The sequence below is a fragment of the Desmodus rotundus genome, chromosome 5, assembly GCF_022682495.2.
Source record: "Desmodus rotundus isolate HL8 chromosome 5, HLdesRot8A.1, whole genome shotgun sequence".
Lineage (NCBI taxonomy): Eukaryota > Metazoa > Chordata > Mammalia > Chiroptera > Phyllostomidae > Desmodus > Desmodus rotundus.
In genome coordinates this window covers 42,411,363-42,431,491 of record NC_071391.1, presented here as the reverse complement: position 1 = coordinate 42,431,491, position 20,129 = coordinate 42,411,363, and the positions used below count along the sequence as shown (strand labels likewise).

At 39.3% G+C, this 20,129-nt stretch overlaps 2 protein-coding genes across 4 annotated transcripts; one reads left to right on the top strand and one right to left on the bottom strand.

Moving 5' to 3' along the window:
• Positions 1-2,002: 2,002 nt before the first annotated feature.
• On the top strand, positions 2,003-9,429 carry LOC128781042 (olfactory receptor 10A4). Of its 2 annotated transcripts, none has more exons than XM_053925160.2 (3): positions 2,003-2,547; positions 3,583-3,645; positions 7,984-9,429. In XM_053925160.2, exon 3 carries the CDS (start codon positions 8,102-8,104, stop codon positions 9,074-9,076), a length of 975 nt encoding a protein of 324 aa, XP_053781135.1. In that variant the 5' UTR covers positions 2,003-2,547; positions 3,583-3,645; positions 7,984-8,101; the 3' UTR covers positions 9,077-9,429. The 2 variants fall into 2 exon arrangements, with proteins under 2 accessions (XP_053781135.1, XP_053781134.1); XM_053925159.2 differs by having other exon boundaries at positions 7,979-9,429.
• Positions 9,430-9,958: 529 nt separating this feature from the next.
• On the bottom strand, positions 9,959-19,480 carry LOC128781043 (olfactory receptor 2D2-like). Of its 2 annotated transcripts, XM_053925163.1 has the most exons (4): positions 18,786-19,480; positions 18,448-18,593; positions 17,784-17,851; positions 9,959-12,737 (listed from the first exon to the last, which is right to left on the bottom strand). In XM_053925163.1, exon 4 carries the CDS (start codon positions 12,452-12,454, stop codon positions 11,507-11,509), a length of 948 nt encoding a protein of 315 aa, XP_053781138.1. In that variant the 5' UTR covers positions 12,455-12,737; positions 17,784-17,851; positions 18,448-18,593; positions 18,786-19,480; the 3' UTR covers positions 9,959-11,506. The 2 variants fall into 2 exon arrangements, with proteins under 2 accessions (XP_053781138.1, XP_053781136.1); XM_053925161.1 differs by having other exon boundaries at positions 18,448-19,480.
• Between the last annotated feature and the right edge of the window lie 649 nt (positions 19,481-20,129).

Here is a 20,129-nt window from a genome sequence, read left to right as displayed (position 1 = left end):
TTCGAACATAGCTCTTCTTTAATGACAAAAATATTTCTCATTCTTTTTATAACTTCATAATACTCTGCTTTGTAGATATACCATAGTTCTTTCAGTCTTTTATGATTACAAATCATAAAAGTAAATCTGTAAAGAAAAACTTTATGAAATATATCTTTTTATATTTTTGCCAGTACATCTGACAGATGGAAATTTAGAAATTAGATTTATTGGGTGAGGAATAAATGCATATGTAATGTTGCTATATGTTGCCAAATTCACTCTTAAAGTGATTTTACCATTTTACAATCCCACCAGCTTATTTTCTAACAGTCCTGTCAATAACTGTCATGGTATTGCAGTTTCTATGTTCAGGTAACCATTATTTTACTTAATAACAGCGCAAAACACAAGAGTAGTGATACTGGCAATTTAGGTATGCCAAATAGAAGCCATAAAATGTATGTATGTGCATATATACATACATTAGTATATGTACTGTTTGTTACTATCCATGGTTTCCAGCATCCATTGGAGGTATCAGTACGTGTCCCCCATGGATAAGAGGGCACTACTACAATTTAAACACAGAAATATTCAAATTCATATCCTAAGGATATTTATTAATTACTAGAAAGAGTCAAACATGTTACTGTGAAATCAATATTTTCATACTTAATTCATCATTTTCAAGCTATCTTTATTTTTCATAATAGTCTCTGAATGACACATCATTATATAGAGTGGTGATAGTTCTTTTTCCTCATCTCCCACTTGTACAGGGGATCCCTTTGGGATTGCTGGGATATACGTGCAGTCACCATGCTAGATGCAAGCAATCAATAATGAATAAGTCAGATATGGTCACTGCTTTCAGTAAGAAATGTGCAATCAAACGTCTGTTTCAGAAGAACTGTAAGAAATGTTCAGGTATGCATCAGAGTTTTTGTATGAAGTCCTAATCAGCTGGGGGAAGTTTTGTGTCAAACGTAGACTTCATTTTACTCTCTCACCTTCAATTCCTACTCCTGAAGGGTTAGGATTTCAAAACTGTTAGTCAGACTTTCTTCTCCTTGTCTTAACCAGGAGTAACTAGCTTCCCCACCCAACAACACTCCCAACTAAGTGCTTACAGTTTTCATTAATATTCTCCAGTTGGCTTAGATAATGCTTAATGGGTTCTCCTCCCCATGCCTGAAGACTTCTCTTGAGTCCAGGTCAGAAACACCCCTGAGCACCAGCTCAATGAGAGGAGATGTAAAAGAATACTGGCATGAAGGAAATGCAATCACTAATGCAGAGAGATCTCTTCACTGCCATGTTCATCGAATCATTATTCACAATAGCCAAGACATGGAAACAACCTAAGTCTCCATTTGCAGGTGAATGGATAAAGAAACTGAGAAACACATGTATACACACAGACACACAGAGAAATATTTATCAGCCATTAAAAAAAGAAATCCTTCCATCTGTTACCACATGGTCCTTGAAAACAGACAAAGACAAATACTACATGATCTCACCTATCTGTGGAATCCGAAAAAAAAAAAAAAACCCCACAAACTTTTAGAAACAGAGTAGAGTGATGGTTGCCAGTGTCTGGGGAGAGGTTGGCCAAAATGTACAAGCTCAGTTATAAGATGAGTAAGTTCTGGGATCTAATGTATAGCATAGTGACTATGGGTAACAAAGTCTAGCTCTTAATTGTTTCTAAGACTAAAAAGGTAATTATGTGAGATGATGGAGGTGTTAACTAACCCTATTGTGGTAAACATTTCATATATATACAAGTATCAAATCATTACTTTGTACACTTTAAATGTATACAATGTTATGTTAACTATATCTTAATAAAACTGGAAAAATAAAAAATAAGTTAAAAAAGAATACTGACATGCTCCTCTAATCTTTTTCAGGTGGAAACCTTGGAGGAGGGACCACTGAGTTTTATCCCTTTGCTCTCTAGCCTCACAAGTGGGGGGAAAATTGGAGCTACAGTAGACCTTCCTCCAATGATGGAATTGCAGAATCTACATGAATTCTTGCACTCCTGGGAACTCCTCAAAACTCACAAGTGTCAGAAGGTGAACCCATGACTTCACCCAAGAAAGAAGAAGCAGTGGGGAGTCACTTTCTTACAGTAAACACCAGAGACCAAAATAGTCCTGAGAGTCAGCCTGGAATCCTCTAGAGTGGCTGACTCAGGCCCATCCCAGAGCTGCTCTGCTCAGCTCAGAGCATCTTTACAAGGACTGGCCCCACCCAGAGCTCGGGATTGACCTGGGATGTCTGACACAGCCCAGGGACAAAGCTTCTCTGAGAATGTGACAAGGCACAGCCTCACGGTTCAGCAGCAATGTGGGCCATGACAAGTATAACCAAGAGTTTCTTTAGAATGACTGGCATAGACACAGTCCAGGGCTTTTCTGACATGACTTGCACAGACACGGCCATAATTTAGGAACTCCCTTGGAGTCCATCATTTGGACATAGACTGATCCAGAGTGACTGGTACAAACCAGGGCTTCTCCGGAATGTGATACAGACAAGTCTCACTGACCAGAGGTAAGTAAAGGGTGAGAGGATAGGGCACGGGGTTGAAATCTCTTGTAAAGACGATAATAGCTCACCACCAAAAAAACCAAATGTGTCTTCTTTAACATATTTCTGAGACACAAGAAAGGAAATGAGAAGTCTCAAGTAAAGAGCATAGAGTTGTATAGGATTTGACAAAATAGGAAACCTGGGAATGACTAGAAAACAATGATAATATATGTATTGTGCTTTGTAATGTTGAAAGTTTTTACACAAATATTATCTCATCTTATACCCAGAACCACTCTGTCAGGTGGGTAGGGCATTTTAATAATCATCATTTTATAGTTGAGAAAACTGTAACTCAGAAACATTGTGTCTGTAGTTCTGTGTCTCACAGCTAACAATAATAATGACCAGAATTCTGACTATGAATTTATGACTCCAAAGTACTTGCCATCATAAATATGTGCTCTCAAACTATCATTCACATGGCAGTTTTACAGAGTTCTGTTAAGTATGTTGTCTAGTTCTTCCTTGTTGAAATAAAATATTGAATCTCCAAGGTGTTATCCCTGAAAGGAGACACTCTGGATAGAGGTGTAGCTGTCTAGGCAATCTCAACTGTTTCCCTGTAACTTCTCCCTGTAGGGTTCTTGCTCCCTCTCTCTGATAACTGCAATCACTACCACACTTATCCATGGCTCTGTGCTTGCCAAACCAGCAGTAAAGCAATGCCTGGGTTATATACTGTACCGATAACATCCTTACAACCATAGCTATGCTCATGTGGTTATAGGGAGTCAGTTCAAAGTCTTCCCAGAAATGTACCCCACCTACCATCCCTCCTGTATTTAGTAGGGAGAAACGGATAGGGAAAAAAAACAGAAAAGAAAGTGAAAAATGTGCAAGAAAAAGAGAGGGAAAGCTAGATCAAAAGAAGGAAATATAAAGGGAAGGGTTAGAGAGGGATCAAAGCAAATGAAGGAAAATATGGAATTACAGCTATTGGAAGGAGGCAGCTGCAAAGTCACAAATCATGGTTTCCTATTGTGTTTTGTGCAGCCCTAGGGTCCAAGAAGATGAATGAAGGGCCATTTCAAGAGACAGGAAAAAAGGAAAACCCAAGTAAGTGGGGCTCTGAGCCCCTGACCTTGTTTATCTTCATTGGGTTTAAGTACTGAAATTTCCTGTAAGGTTTAGTTTGAAAAAAAAAGGGGAAGGGGGTACCTCTGCTTTAAAAGTCAAAAGCTCACTGTTAGGCATATGCAAGTTCCCTCAACTTCATTAACTGGACTTGTCTAGTGTGTACGTAGTGTCATCTGGTTGTGTGCCATTAGAAAATTCTCAAACTGGGCTGCGCTGCAATTTTCCTTCAGTTCCAACAGTCATGCGTCTCGACTACACTTCATTAGATTTTCCATCTGCCCAACACTGCTTGACTATAAGGTTTGATTTAGAGCTTACTTTAACTATAGAAATTATAGTAATATCAATAATAATAATAATAATGACAATAATAATTCAACTTTGTAGTTTTTATGATTCTACATGTATTTCCATCTCTCTCACAAGACAATAATTTAAAACATTGTTTAAAGGATTCTTTTACAAGCACTTAAAAATAACAGTGATTACTTTAATCCATTATGGATTCATGACAAAGAACTTCATTCACTTTTTAAGATATTAGTATATTAGGCCAATTGACTAATGTCATTAATATAAATGTTAATCTGTAATTCATAAAACACCTATTGTTACTACTGTGTAGATACCAGGCAATGTGATGTGGATATAATGATGGATACCATTTGGCTTATTTCTTCAGGAAGTACCAGTTTTCAGGAGAGGATACATTTAAAAATAATTATGATAGAAAACCATTGTTAGAATAAGTGTATTTTAAGATGCCATGAGGAATGCAAGGGACAGAGTAGTTAGTTATCCAACTGAAGGATGGAATGGTCAGAAGTGATTTTACCAAAAAGTTGACATTAGAGCTTGGATTCAACAGTGAGTATTTATGTGGTTCATTTGTATTTTATTAAAGCATTTGATGAATTCTTTCATGAAAGCTTTGTTACTACATTGAAGATATGTGTTCCAGATAATAGTACATAAACTGTGCCTATTTCAGCCAATGTCTGAAATGATTTAAAGTCACTGATAAAAATAATAAATCACATTGCTATTTGCCCCAAAATTACAGATTAAAAAATTAGAGTAATTCATTTTGAGGTATGGCCTAAGTGATGTGCCCGAAAGTCTTATCTCTGTCCTGGGCTATATTTTCATTACATATATGAAGGAAGTGGACAGCTATGGCACACTAGTGATGCAAAACTCTTATAATAAAGCTTTAAAAATATCTTCACAGAGCACAGCAGAACATTTAAATAACATAAATAAACTTTGGAAGATGAAACATAATATACCACCTATGAAACACCTACATACATACACACACTCAAAGCTCTGGACTGTAGGCTCAACTAGTGATTCAATAATGTCATCAACCTTATGTAAAAATAATTAAAACTTAGACTGCATTAATTACTAAGTCCTTGGTGTTCAGCACTCCACTAGCTGCACAAGGTACAATGACAAAGGAATAGATTTGTCCTCATAGTGTTAACAATTCAATGACATAACTAGACGCACACACACACAATTATAAAAGTGCTCTATTACAGGTAAGACACAAAGTGTTCTAAGAGAATTAAAAAATGATCCCTTGGTTTGGCCAAGGGAAGACAAGAAAACTTCACAGAGGAAATTATGTTTCAGCTGAAACTTGCAAGATGAGCAGGAAGTTATACACAATTGCAGGAAGAGGCTTCCAAGAATAGAGAGCCACTTGCAGAAGGCAAGGAGGCATCAGAAGACATGGCGTGTGCACAGGACAGAAAACATTTTCATGTGACCAGAGCATCAGCCGTGTAGGGGATTCACAAGTGGAAAAACAAGCACATGTCAGAGAAAAAGTCCTTATTAAAGGGTTTGTCCTTAATCCCAGGGACAGTAAGCAGGTAAGTAACTTAATCAGAGTTGCTCTCGGATCAGGCATAAGTCAAAAATGGTTTGAAAAGAACAAACTGGAATGAGGTTCCTACAATATTCCAAGCCAGAGAAACTAAGAGCCAGAATCTGCAATCAGTGTGGTAGGGATGGGGAAGGAGACACTGACTCAGTGTTCAGAAGGAAAAGTAATCAAGTCTGGGGCATGAATGAAAGGATTTTCCTCCCAGTTCCTGGGTTATATAGTGGGCATTGTCATTTTCTGAAATGGGGCAGATAAAAGGACAAGGCTTGGGGTGGAGGAAGATACTGAGTATAATTTACAACTCACTACTGTTTAAATCTGTGTATATTGTGTGAGGCCGTGTTGTTGACGCATGGAGTGTTTTGTGTCCAAATTCCCTATGCATAGAGCTCACTATGCTCCTACATTCTGTCCATAGAGTTATTTCCCTGATTTTCTCCACATTTTCTTCATTATTTATCCATTCATTCCATAACAATTTACCCTGCGTCTACCTTGCTAGGAACTGAAATAAAAAGTTAAGTAGCATAATTTCTTCTCTCGAGGCACGTACCATCTTGACTATGAGAGGGACACATAAGTTAACGACTATTCTAAAATACAAACTATGAAAGTAGTATTTCATATCTCCAGTGTTAATAATACCTTGAAACATCCTGCTCCTCACAAGAAATTGTCTTACTCTTTGCCTCCTACTGTCACCCAATGCCGACCTCTCCAGCTTGTCCTCTCCCGGAGCTCAGACTTTTTCTGGTTTTCAGAGAGTGAGTGGAAGTACTGGCTGGTGGTTAAATCCATTACTCAGAGTCACATGGCCCTGGACGCATATCCCCAGGCCAACACTTGCTGGCGGCCTATCCTTAGGAAAAGTACTTAATTTTTCTATTCCTCCTGGTGCCTGGCTGCAGAGTGGGACCAATAAAAGTTTCTATTATCTTTAGGTTGTTGTCAGACAAACAGCATGACCCAAGCAAAACATTTGTATTAGTGCCTGGCACTTATTTGGTGTTCCATAAATGTTAATTTTTATGGAAAATGAAAACGGTATCAAAAAAAGTTTTCATAGAAGTGATACCTGGCTTGATGTTTTATAAATGAATAGTATTCAGAAAAAAATTAAATAGCACTTTCTCATTGTTTTTTCTCTTTACCTCCCTCCTTCCTGCACCACCCTGACTTCACATCTTGCACCTGCTCAGGGCTTTACTCAAGTGTCTCTGCAGTGCAGCCTCCTGTGCACTCCCCTGTGCACTCCCCACAGCGCCAAATGCTATCTCCTTCTCCCCCGCCTTGTTCTTCTTCATTATTCTGTTCCTATCTAACAGACGATACATTCTACTTACATAACTTGCTTATGATCTGTTTTCCCTACTAGAAGATGGGTTCTGAGAGGGCAGAAATTTCTGTTGGTTTTACTTACACCAGACCTTCAGCAGATAGAACGGTTTCTAGAAGACAATCAATGTCTATTGAATAAATTATTCTTCATCAGAGATGAAAAGCAAGGCCTATGGTGAGTTTTGGCAATGGTAAGATAAGAAGTGAATTTTGAAAGGTAGATCTAACATTATATCATAATCATTATAATGGTATTTATTATATATATATATTATATACCACTTACCATGCTAAGTGCTTTAGATTTATTCCTTTATTTAAGTGCGTAGTCATCAGAAAGAATTTCAGTCTCAATTTGGAAGCTTAGTTATTCATATAATGTGAAAACTTATTTATTTTTCACAGGATTTAACTATTAGTCATACCTGCACTTTACTAACATGTAACACTTGAGCTTCATATTTCTTGAGAGTAAAGACACAAGTCAACCAGCAGAAAATGGTGAAAGGGTTTATACACAACACACCTACATTCTCTCTATGGCCTGATACTATCTTGAGTCTGTTTTCCCTTTGTCTGATCACAAATAGGTGTATAGCCACCTGGAGAAGATTTAGCCCAGGGATCAAAATAAACCACAGTTTCTATATTGTGTATTCTTGTTTAAGCTGCAATTGGCTGAGTTTACAATGAAGATTCCCCCCATATGCTGAAATCTACCTGAGTGTGGGCTGCGGGAGACTGGCACACATCCAGGACTCCTCCTCAGGGATCGTTGTAAAAGCTGGCTCACTTCCTTTGCTTTCCTCCTTCCCACCCTTTTAATTTGTAGAAAACATATCGTGACTCACACCAATACCTTTTGTTGCGTCTCAAGATCTTTCTCTTAGGAAATGCATGGCCTGGCCTGACTTCTTTTTAGCACCAGTGACTGGTGCTAAAGAAAAGAGAAAAGTCAGGGGATGTATAGATGTGCACGTCTATGGTGTACCTCAGTTCAGTCTGAAAAAGAGGTCAGTGTTCGCCCCTCAAAAATATGAGTCCCATAGTCAGACTTGTTTTTCCCATTTTTGAAAGGACAGCTGTTTGATCTTCAACAACTGTAACAAGAGAGGTAGAGAATGAAGCCACAGGAGGTTCCTTTTCCAAGGGTATAATAGAGGTCTATGTAACATATGGAGAATTCTTCCCAGAGTGCGAATGCCCAGCCAAATCCTGGGCAGAAGAATGATGTGGGGAAACTGGACAACTGTCAGCGAGTTTGTTCTTGTGAGTTTCTCAGCCTTGTCTTCTAGGCTACAGGCTCTACTATTTCTCCTTTTTTTGACCATTTACATTGTGACCCTAATGGGCAACATCCTTATCATCCTGGTCACTACAGCTGACTCTGCACTACAAAGTCCCATGTACTTCTTCCTCAGGAACTTGTCCTTCCTGGAGATAGGTTTCAACTTGGTCATTGTGCCCAAGATGCTGGGGACCCTGATCATCCAAGACACAACCATCTCCTTCCTTGGCTGTGCCACTCAGATGTATTTCTTCTTCTTCTTTGGGGCTGCTGAATGCTGCCTCCTGGCTACAATGGCGTATGACCGCTATGTGGCCATCTGTGACCCTTTGCGCTACCCAGTCATCATGGGCCGCAGGGCCTGTGCCCAGCTGGCAGCTGCATCCTGGTGCTCAGGGTTTCCGGTGGCCACTGTACAAACCACGTGGATTTTCAGCTTCCCTTTTTGTGGCCCCAACAGGGTGAACCACTTCTTCTGTGACAGTCCCCCTGTCCTTGCCCTGGTCTGTGCTGATACTTCGCTGTTTGAACTAGAGGCTCTGACAGCCACTGTTCTCTTCATCCTCTTCCCCTTCTTGCTGATCCTGGGGTCCTATGTTCGTATCCTCTCCACTATCTTCAGGATGCCCTCAGCTGAGGGGAAACGCAAGGCCTTCTCCACCTGTTCCTCCCACCTCCTGGTTGTCTCCCTTTTCTACAGCACTGCCATCCTCACATACTTCCGACCCCGGTCCAGCACCTCTCCTGAGAACAAGAAGCTGCTGTCGCTCTCCTACACGGTGGTGACTCCCATGTTGAACCCCATCATTTACAGTTTAAGGAACAGTGAAGTGAAGGCTGCACTGAAACGAGCCATCCACAGGACCCTGGGCCCACAGAAACTCTGACTGACTTAGATGGAAACTGAAAGGGTAGAATGCAAGGACAAAGGAGAGAAAAACGAATTCCCCCATTGGGTTTTTGGAGTCCACTCTTTCCAGGAGCCACAGTACACTCACTGGCATTCCGGACTTTCCCCTGGGATCCACTTCTGAAAACAACATGAGCGATGAAAGAAAGAACTGCATGCAGTAGGCCCAGCGTCCTATGGGACTGTGGTACCAATGTCTCTGAAGATGCCACTAGTTCACACAAATTAGGTGCCCATGCAAAGGCTGACAACTTCAATTTGCTGTTTTCTGTTTTAACTTTTTCTGGGACTTCTTTCATATCATTTAACAATTTTCTGCTGTCCTTCCTTCTATTTTTCCAAAAACTCTGCAAGCAACTTTTACAGATCTTTTTGTTTACAAGGCTAAGTAATGAAAATAAATAACTGACTTTTCTTTCATTCTTTCTTTTTTTTGCAACAAATTTTCATTCGGTACTCAGCATGTATTAGACCCTGTTTAGGCCCAGAAGACACATTGGTGAATAAAACAGACCAATTTCTTGCCTCATGGAAATTATAGTGAGAGAGGGAAAGTAAAAGATAATTAAAAACACCACTGGCAATTGAGGAGTTCTTCCTCTGTGACCACATGTTCTGTGCCTTGTCTAGAGAAAGACAATTCCACACTACTGACAGTTGCCTCCATCTCAAATTATCAACCCTGGATATGAGAGTTGTTTGACAGGAAGTGTGAGAGAAGGTTGCAGTCAGGTATAAGTGGACAACTTAAAGGAAACTGCTGCAAATAACCCAGAGTTTCTTTGGTTACTAAATTTTTTTGGAAAATTTATTGTGATTGGATGAAGTCAACTGTTCATTTTAAGCTTGGATATCACTCAACCAATGCAGCAGCCACACTCTATGATTTCATCCAGTGAACATTGCCCAACTCTGAACTCAGGGCAAACAACAGGCTTGCAACATGACACCACAGCTGTGTGTAAACTATTCACAAGAATGTAGTGAGAATTAACAAAGTAAAATAGCATTTACTGCACAGGTATGTCCTCTCCACAAACCCTATAAACAACTCTAACTCCGTCAGCCATGGAGGTACCAGGACCAGCTCGGTCTCCCACACAAGGTATCCTTCAGATCACAGGCATCAGGGCTCAGAGAGGGCAGCACATTCTGAACAGCACCATTGGAATTTGCAAATGAAAAGGCAAATCACAGGGTTTTATTTGCATGATGGCAATCACACAATTGAGCAGTTGGCACCATTTATAAATTCGTCATCTCTCATTTTAGCCAAGCACTTATCACTGCCTCCCATTCATTTTACTTAACCACAGGATGGTAGGCAGAATAATGGGTCCACAGAGATGTCCACGTCCTAGTCCCCTGTACATATGTTCCCTTACATGGTAAAAAGGATTTTGTCGATGTGATTAAATTAAGGATCTTCACATGGGGAAATTAGCCTGGATTTTGTGTTTTTTTACTACAGTAACAGAAAATGAGAAGGCAGGTCGAGAATGACTTTGAAACATTTATTCCCATGGCTTCCTCACCTCCATATATTAAGTCCACAGCTTCTGCCTGGTGACCTTCTATACAGAACTACCCACTGCAAGTTCCGCTTGCCTCCTCTTTGTCCTTTGGGCCTAAGATTTGTAATAGCTTCTTACTCTTGCTGCTCTGGGATATCACTATTTCTTGCTGTTTTTCCAAAACCCTGTTCTTACATTTATAAAGGTGTGTCCTAATCTATATAGTACTCATGACTCTAATAAGAGTGTGAGAAGTACAGCAATAGTTCATAAACTCTACTTCATTGTACCCACACTCTTCACCACCCACCTCAAACATACACAAGGGTGGGCAAAATAGGTTTACAAATAATACAGGTAAATAATACAATAATTAATGAATAAATAATAATTCAAGATTATACTCTGTTTCTTGTACTCATAAATGTAAACCTATTTTTGCCTGCCCCTGTATGGTGGTACGTGTGCACAACCGTCTACATGTGGCACCTAGCTCATAGTAAATAATTAAGTGATGTTTGTTCATTTACTATATGATGATGCCAAGAAATTTTAAAAGATAAAGGGAAGAAATTGGTGTAGGTTCTGGGACAGATAGATGTTAATACATAGAATGATTTACTGAGGTAGATGTGACATGTTCCAGGGCTTGTAAAATGTGAATGCTTCTCAGGGCATTTCCTAACTCTTAGATGCTGAAAGACCAACCAGAAGGAAGGCCTTCCTTCCTATTGCTCCATGAATTATTGTCCTCTGACAGAGGAAAGGCTGGACAAAGGGTTGAGGTTGGGTCCATGGAAAAGAAAGAAGGATGAGAATCATGCCACGTTCTAGTCTTGCTGAGGAAACTACTCAGCAAGCCGGAGAAGTAGAGAGCCTGGCAGGACTCACTGTCAGTGGCAATTTCCAAGCCTGCATGGTAAATTCCTTGTAGCCACCTTCCTCAGAGCTCCCTTCACATCCTTGTTCCTCAGGCTGTAGATGAGGGGATTAAGCACGGGGGTCACCATTGCATAGAACACAGACACCAGTTTTTTCTGTTCTTTGGAGGACTTTGGTGTCATGTAGGTGACAATTGCTGACCCATAAAAAAGAATGACCACCATGAGGTGGGAGCCACAAGTAGAGAATGCCTTGAGCCGTCCCGCAGCTGACTTCATCCTGACCACAGTCACTATGATGTGGCCATAAGATACCAGGATGAGGGAAACAGGTAAGAGGAGAAGCACAACCCCCATGAGGAAAATGGCCATCTCTGAAGCCCAAGTATCTGTGGATGCCAGGCTCAACAGGGCAGGTGCCTCACAAAAGAAATGCGCAATACTATTGCTGCCTGTGTAGGGAAGCCTTAGTGTGAAGCTGGTGTCCACCACAGATACCAGAATGCCACTGGTCCAGGATCCCACAGCCAGCTGGGCACACACCCTCCAAGTCATGATGCTGGGGTAATGCAAAGGGTTACAGATGGCTGCATACCGATCATAAGACATCACTGCCAAAAGAGCACACTGTGTACACCCAAAAATGAGGAAGAGGAGAAGCTGAGCTGCACAACGTGTGAATGAAATGACTTTCTTTCTGGATAGCAGGTGGACAAGGGCCTGAGGAACGATGTTGGTGGAGAAACAGAGGTCAGCCAGAGATAAATTGCAGAGAAAGAAATACATAGGTGTGTGAAGCTGGGAGTCAGCCTGTACAAGGGACATGAGAAGCAGATTTCCAACCACAGTGACAAGGTAAACACCCAGGAATAACATGAATAGTAGCTGCTGGGAGTGTGGGTTGTCAGAGAGTCCCAAAAGGAAGAATTCTGTCACCTGTGTCTGATTTGTGTGTCTCATGGTTTGTCTCCTTTTTCAGTAAAAAGTCACTGCATGCTAATCATAGGTGTGTATGACCTATGAAATTAAATAATTCAGAGTTGGAGGGCTGAAGAATTGCCTCCAATCACTACCAATCAAGAATCCTCTTTGTAGGGTTTTAGAAGATGATCATGCTGCTTTAGTTGGAACATTTTCCGTTTTGTGAAAGAAATCTTTATAAAATGGTACATTCCTTTTTAATGTCCTCTGGCAAGTATAAAGTAGATCAAAATGTTATCTTCTTTATTTGAATATTTCATATCTAATAACAAAAAGACAGATTGAGTTCACATATAAGGTCATGCTATTTAATTTCACCTTATTATTAACTGAAACCTTGAGTCTTATGCTGGTCTCACAACACCTCCCCCTTCTCATGTTGGTGCAGATATTTCTCATTCTTTGGACATCCAACCGTTTCTGCTGTCAGTTTCTTGAAAGGGTAGTCACAAAGGGATGAGAAATCAAATGGAACTCACTTTTGTCTTAGAGAAAATGACCTGTTTAGAAGGAGCTGGTAACCCAGAGGTATCTCTGGATAATATGCCATAATCTCTTTGGAAATCCTATTCTCCCCTTCACTGGGGCTCCCATCTATCAATCTCAACTGTCAGTGAACTTCCCAAATAATGGACACCCATCACGACACAATTTCTATTTTAACCCACCAGCATGGCTAGTTTTCTGTGTTCAGACGAAACAGCACTGATCTGCCACCTCCAGCCCAGCAGGTCTCCTTGCCTGTGTTCTGTGTCTGTTCCTTCCAGAAATTAGAAACTACTTTGAAAATTTTCCTATATTTTTTCATTTTTGTGTACTTTATTAAGCATACCATACAGCTTTGCTTAATAAATTAACATTAATTAACTAAAGTAAATAATAATTAGTTATTCACATAGTGTAATAGAATTGTTGAAAATGCCTGCTTACAAAAGCCGTGCACCAGATGGTTTCACAGGAGAATTCTACAAAGCATTTAAGGAAGAGATAACCCCTGTCCCTCACAGCCTATTGGAAAAAATCCAAAATGCTGGAAGATTCCCAAACTCTTTTTATGAAGCCAGCATCATCCTAATCCCAAATCCAGATAAAGACACAATGAAGAAAGAGACCTTAAGGCCAATATCGCTGATGAACATAGACGCAAAAATTCTCAACAAAATATTGGCAAACCGCATCCAGCAATACATTAAAAAGATCATCCACCATGACCAAGTGCGATCATCCCAGGAATGCAAGGATGGTACAGTATTTGCAAATCAATAAATATAATACATCACATAAACGATAGCAAAGACAAAATCACACGATCATATCAATAGATGCAGAAATAGCATTTGATAAGATACTGCACCCATTTCTAATAAAAACACTCAGCAAAGTGGGAATAGAGGGAGCATTCCTCAACATAATAAAGGCCACATATGAGAGACCTGCAGCCAACATCATACTCAATGGACAAAAGCTTAGAGCTTTCCCACTAAGATCAGGAACAAGACAAGGATGCCCTCTCTCACCACTCCTGTTCAACATAGTATTGGAAGTCCTAGCCACAGCAATAAGACAACAAAAAGAAATAAAAGGCATCCAAATTGGAAAGGAGGAAATGAAACTGTCACTGTTTGCAGATGACATGATAGTGTACATGGAAAATCCTATAGACTCCACCAAAAAACTACTCGACCTAATAAATGAATTTGGCAAAACAGCTGGATACAAAGTCAATACTCAGAAATCAAAGGCATTCCTGTATACCAACAATGAAACTGCAGAAACAGAAATCAGGAAAAAGATCCCATTTGATAGAGCAACAAGAAAAATAAAGTACCTAGGAATAAACCTAGCCGAGGAGGTAAAAGGCCTGTACTCAGAAAACTACACAGCAGCGAAGAAAGAAATTAAGGAAGACACAAACAAATGGAAGCATGTACCATGCTCATGGATTGGGAGAATTAACATCATCAAAATGGCCATACTACCCAAAGAGATTTATAGATTCAATGCAATCCCTATTAGAGTACCCATGACATATTTCACAGATACAGAACAAACATTTCAGATATCCATATGGAACCATAAATGACCCCGAACAGCTGCAGCAATTTTGAGAAAGAAGAAAAAGCAGGAGGGATCACAATACCTGATATCAAACTATTACAAGGCCACTGTAATCAAAAAGCCTGGTACTGGCATAAAAAAAAGCACATAGACCAAGGGAACAGAACAGAGAGCCCAGAAATAAACTCAAGTCTTTACGGTCAATTAATATTTGACAAAGGAGGCAGGAGCATAAAATGGAGCAAAAACAGCCTCTTCAACAGATGGTGTTGGGAGATCTGGACAGCTACGTGCAAAAACATGAAACTCGATCACCAACTTATGCCATACAGAGTGATAAATTCAAGGTGCATAAAAGACTTAAATATAAGTCGTAACACCATAAAAGTCCTCGAGGAAAACATTGGCAGGAAAATCTCAGACATTCCACGCAGCAACATCCTCACAGACACATCCCCTAAAGCAAGGGACATAAAGGAAAGAATAAACAAGTGGAACCTCATCAAAATAAAAAGCTTCTGCATGGCTAAAGAAAACAGCATTAAAATAAAAATAGAACCAACAGTATGGGAAAACATATTTGCCAATGATACCTCAGACAAGGGCCTGATCTCCAAACTATATAAAGAACTCACACGACTGCACTCCAGGAAGACAAACAACCCAATTAAAAAATGGGCAAAGGACTTGAACAGACACTTCTCCAAGGAAGACATACAGAGGGCCCAGAGACATATGAAAAGATGCTCAGCATCACTAGCCATCAGAGAGATGCAAATTAAAACCACAATAAGGTACCATCTCACACCAGTCAGAGTGGCCAACATAAACAAATCCACAAACAAATGTTGGAGGGGATGCGGAGAAAAGGGAACCCTCGTGCACTGTTGGTGGGAATGCAGACTGGTGCAGCCACTGTGGAAAACAGTATGAAATTTTCTCAGAAAACTAAAAATGGAACTGCCCTTTGACCCAGCAATTCTGCTGCTAGGATTATACCCAAAGAACCCTGAAACATCAATCCAAAAGAACCTATGCACCCCGTGTTCATAGCAGCATAATCTACAATAGCCAAGGACTGGAAGCAGCGTAAGTGCCCATCAGCAAAAGAGTGGATCCAAAAACTATGGTATATTTACACAATGGAATTCTACTCAGCAGAGAGAAAGGAGCTTATACCCTTTGCAACAGCATGGATGGAACTGGAGATCATTATGCTAAGTGAAATAAGCCAGGCGGTGAGGGACAAATACCATATGATCTCACCTTTAACTGGAACATAATTAACACAAGAAAAAAGCAAACAAAATATAACCAGAGACATTGAAGTTAAGAACAATGTAACAATAGCCAGTGGGGAGGGGACAGTGAGGAGAGGGGATAACAAACTATTATAAGGACAAATGGACAAAATGAAGAGGGAGGTTGGAGGTGGGGGAGGGAGGTGGGTTCTGCTAGGGTGGGGTGGAGGGATGGGGAGAAAAGGCATACAACTGTAATTGAATGAAAATAACAATTTAAAAAAAAAAGGAAAAAGAAAACGCCTGCCTAGAAACACATGCAGGAATTTAGGAGCTATGACAAAACATCATAGAGCCACTCCAAAAGACAGAAGAAAATTCTAAAGTTTAAATTTTAAGGTTGTATTCAAGGCTCGGTCTATCAACCCTTCGTCTGTCTGATAAAGGCACTTCAAAATAATGTTTTCAAAACATCAAATTCATACATACACACCTGTGCACACACAAAAAAAATGAAATGTATAGGAGTATCAGGAAAAGCGATCAAAATATAGTTTTAATAGTTTTAGGAAACAAATATGAGATAAAATAATACACATTCTTCTTTAAAACAGTAAATTTTAAAATGTTGTGGCAAGTTAATAACCACCTTAATTTCAAAATGATGAGCTTAAATGATATTTTGAGATATCTTCACAACTGCAATACAATGTAATAATGTCTGATTTCTACTGGTGATGAAGTCATGGATATTGGTAATGTTGGTTTGGGTTGTTTACCTACATTCCAACAAGAAAAGCATTTTGGATTTGGTTAAAGTACAATAAAGAAGTAGCATTTACATCTAAATCAAAGAATCCCCTGAATTCGAAGTGAAGAACTCCTGGGCTGAAGCCATTGCCAGTTTTCTCAAAAAGACACAGTTACACTCTATGTAATCTGAAAGTGGAGTTTTAGGTGTTTGGATGGGTCCATGAGCCAAAATGATGACAGTTTTCAATTCATCATTGAAATAATAAATGAATAAATAAAATGTTACTATGAACAATCACATCTCTGCTTGATTATCATTCATAACACTTTTATTTGACACAGGCCAACTTTCTAGGCATTTTTCCCCACATAACTAGGACACGCTGTATTTTTATATTCTACTGGGTTTTGCTCAGCCATCTAATATTCCCTCTATTTAAAGGTATGCCTACTACAAAGAGTTAGCATCGTTTCTGTTGAACATTCTTCACACTTTGAATACTCAATCACCTTATTTGCTGAGTAAATGTGATTGGCCAAGTACTTCCTTGGTGATGGGGATAGAGACAGAAGACCCATCTTCTGAGCCAAAGACTCTCAGATAGGATGGACCAGACTATAATCATGTTTTATCTCCAGTGCCATTGTGTTTCTGGAACATCATAGATTCACAGCAAATACTGGGTCATGAATGAATGTACTGGACCAACTGAGTCCATATGATCTAACCATTACTTAAATTAATATAGAATTACTTCTAATGGGAAATACAAACTATTGTTAAATAGTTTATAAAACTGATATAAAAATAAGTTTTCAGAATGCAGGCTATTTTAAGATAGGTACTTTTGGAATTACCATCCTGTAATGGAAGGTATTGCCTGGTTAGTTGTTAAAGTCTCCAGGTTATGGTTCAGCTCAGGTCCTTTAGACTTACTTTTTCTGCCACAGTTCACATCCTTCCCAGAGGTATTAATGGTGTGTCTAGACCTCAGGGAAAATTAAATGGTAAGAAAATAATGTTCTTGGTTTTGATGAAAAGATAGGATAAAAACTGAACACTTGTCACAAGGTCCAAGTGATGTATGTTTATATCAGTGGTTACCTTAATAAAAGGGCAGCTACAGGATGTTGCTGATTTCTATGTCTTCTTATCCATTCCCCAGCCCCCATCCCTAACACACATAGACATAGATACACACACGTACACACATTTACAAAAACCTGGTACAGCCTAGACACGAAAATGTACTTACTGCATGATGTAGTTACCTCCATCATAGCTCTTAACAAATTACATTGAAGTTATGTTCCTCCTCTGTTGCTGTAAGACATTCAAGGATAGTGACCATATCTGATTCATCTTTATTCACAGCAAGTAAGATAAAACCTGGCACACAATAAGTGTCCAACACATGTTTTTGAGCTGATTTGACTTCAGCCTAAGTAGCAGGAGACAGGTGAATGAGTCAGAAATGAGTGTGACTGGTGACTTGTGGGATGGTAGGGATGCTCACTGACCCTGGGAGTATACTATTAGAAGGCTACATCCCTGACCTCTCCTAATTTCCTTTTTAAAACATGTTATTCTCTCACACACATGTGGAGGAGAAAATGCTCCCCTGGGCCACCCCAGGGTCAGGAAAATTTGTAAGGAAATCGGGTCTTCTGTCAATTTTTCATGTTATTCTGCCTTTTTTGAAGATTTAACATCAATTTGTAAGTTGATTTCTCTAAAAATGACATATGTTACCAGATGTAGGATAGAGGAATAGGATCATAAAACTATGCATTGTCTAATTCACATTTCTTTTAGGGAGAGGATACTGGGGAAATCCACAGCAACCAAGAGAAAACTATTAAAGTTCTGATTCCAAGATCATTTGACCTCAAAATCACCTACCATCCATATCCACTTACCGTCTTCCCACCTCATGCAGAGGCATAAGAAGTTACTCCCAGAGGATCCATAATGACTCCATGGACGTTCTGCTTTTGTCTCCCTCAGGTGAGGACCGTGATTCTTATTCACAGGGAATGCAACATGGTTTGATGAGGCAGATCCACTGTGGAGAAAACCTTGGCTAGATATATTACAGAAGATTTAGCCCTAAGAACTGTATTGTTTGGGCAATAATCAGGTGAATTTAAAAAATCAAATGTACGAAGGGATTGAAACCAATTCACTCTCAATATATGCCAAGTTATCCCCTTTGTTCAACATGTGCCTCCTCTTTCCCTCGCTCTAATAACCTTACCAACATTTTCTCCTCTGGTGGACAAAAACAGATCAACTTAGCATGTCGAAACCAATAAAGACATCTCACTGTTGGGAGAGCGGCTGCAGGGGTATTGCTACACAACGGGCAGCAGGGAGACTGGGAGCATCTTCTCATAAAGTCAAAGGGCTCAGTAAAATCAAGGACAAGGTAGGAAGGGGAATCCCCGCATCTCTCATGTTCAGAGGTCTTGTCATTGATTTCAGGACATACTCCCCAGCAATTCTTGCATTTAAAAGAGATGAACAAAGAGAAGCATGAGCAGTCTCTGGAGCCGCTCAAGTGCTCAGGAGAATTCTGAATCATTAGGGTGAATCCTGAGCTGCATTTCCTGTCAAAATGGTTACCAGGAGCACAAAAAAATAACATGTTGTTAGCACTCACATCTCCTTTTGTGGGAGAATGTAGATGTAAAAATCCCAACTAAAAGGAGAGCTGATTGAATCCAAAAGTGTATTTAAAAATAATATGGCCTAATTAAATATGATTTCTCTCTGGGATGCAAATGTGTTTCAACATCAGAAACCCAACTAAGAAATGTATTAATTATTGCATTGAAAAATAAAATCAGATAATAATCTCAGTGATGTAGGAAAAACATATTAAAATATATTTCTTATTATTTAATCTTTGTAAATCGCGAATGAATAAACTTTTTAAAACCTGGTTGGTTATGCAACAAAACCCAACAACACGTCTCATATTTACTAGAGAAATTTTGGGTGCAGTCTCTAAGACAAGGAACAAGACAAAGAAGGACACTGTTCTCACCACTACTGTTTAGCATAGTACTGAGAGTAATAAAGGATACCATGAAGAAAGAAAAATATAAGTAATGTAAGATATAAGAAACAGAAGATAAGGTGTAAAACTGTACTACTTGCTTATCATGTATGATTACCAATCTAGAGAACAAACACAAAATTCAACAAACAAACTGTTAGAAACTGTAAAGAAAGGTGTGCAACTTTTCTGTATCGGAGCTCAAACTTAAAAAAATTAAAACAATTTTTCTACCTCTCTGCCAGCAATAACCAATTAAAAATGTAACTTTAAAAACAGGGTACAATTTCACAATGGCAGCAAAAGTTTTAAAGTATGTGGCAATGAATCATGGGGGTAACAAATTAGCCCTAGTAAAGTACAAGATGACTTGAATAAATGGGGAGATATTTCATCTTTTGGATCAGTTGACTTTAATATTATAGAGATATCATTTCTCCTCAAATGGATCTATAAATTTAGGGTAATATGAATCACCATTCCAGTTGGAACTTTAGAGTAACCCAAGAGATTTACCTTTACATGTATGTGGAGAAATAA

What these genes read in the sequence shown, in the direction of transcription:
- LOC128781042 (XM_053925160.2), top strand. Translation starts at nt 8,102, where the DNA reads ATGCCCAGCCAAATCCTGGGCAGAAGAATGATGTGGGGAAACTGGACA.
- LOC128781043 (XM_053925161.1), bottom strand. Translation starts at nt 12,454, where the DNA reads ATGAGACACACAAATCAGACACAGGTGACAGAATTCTTCCTTTTGGGA.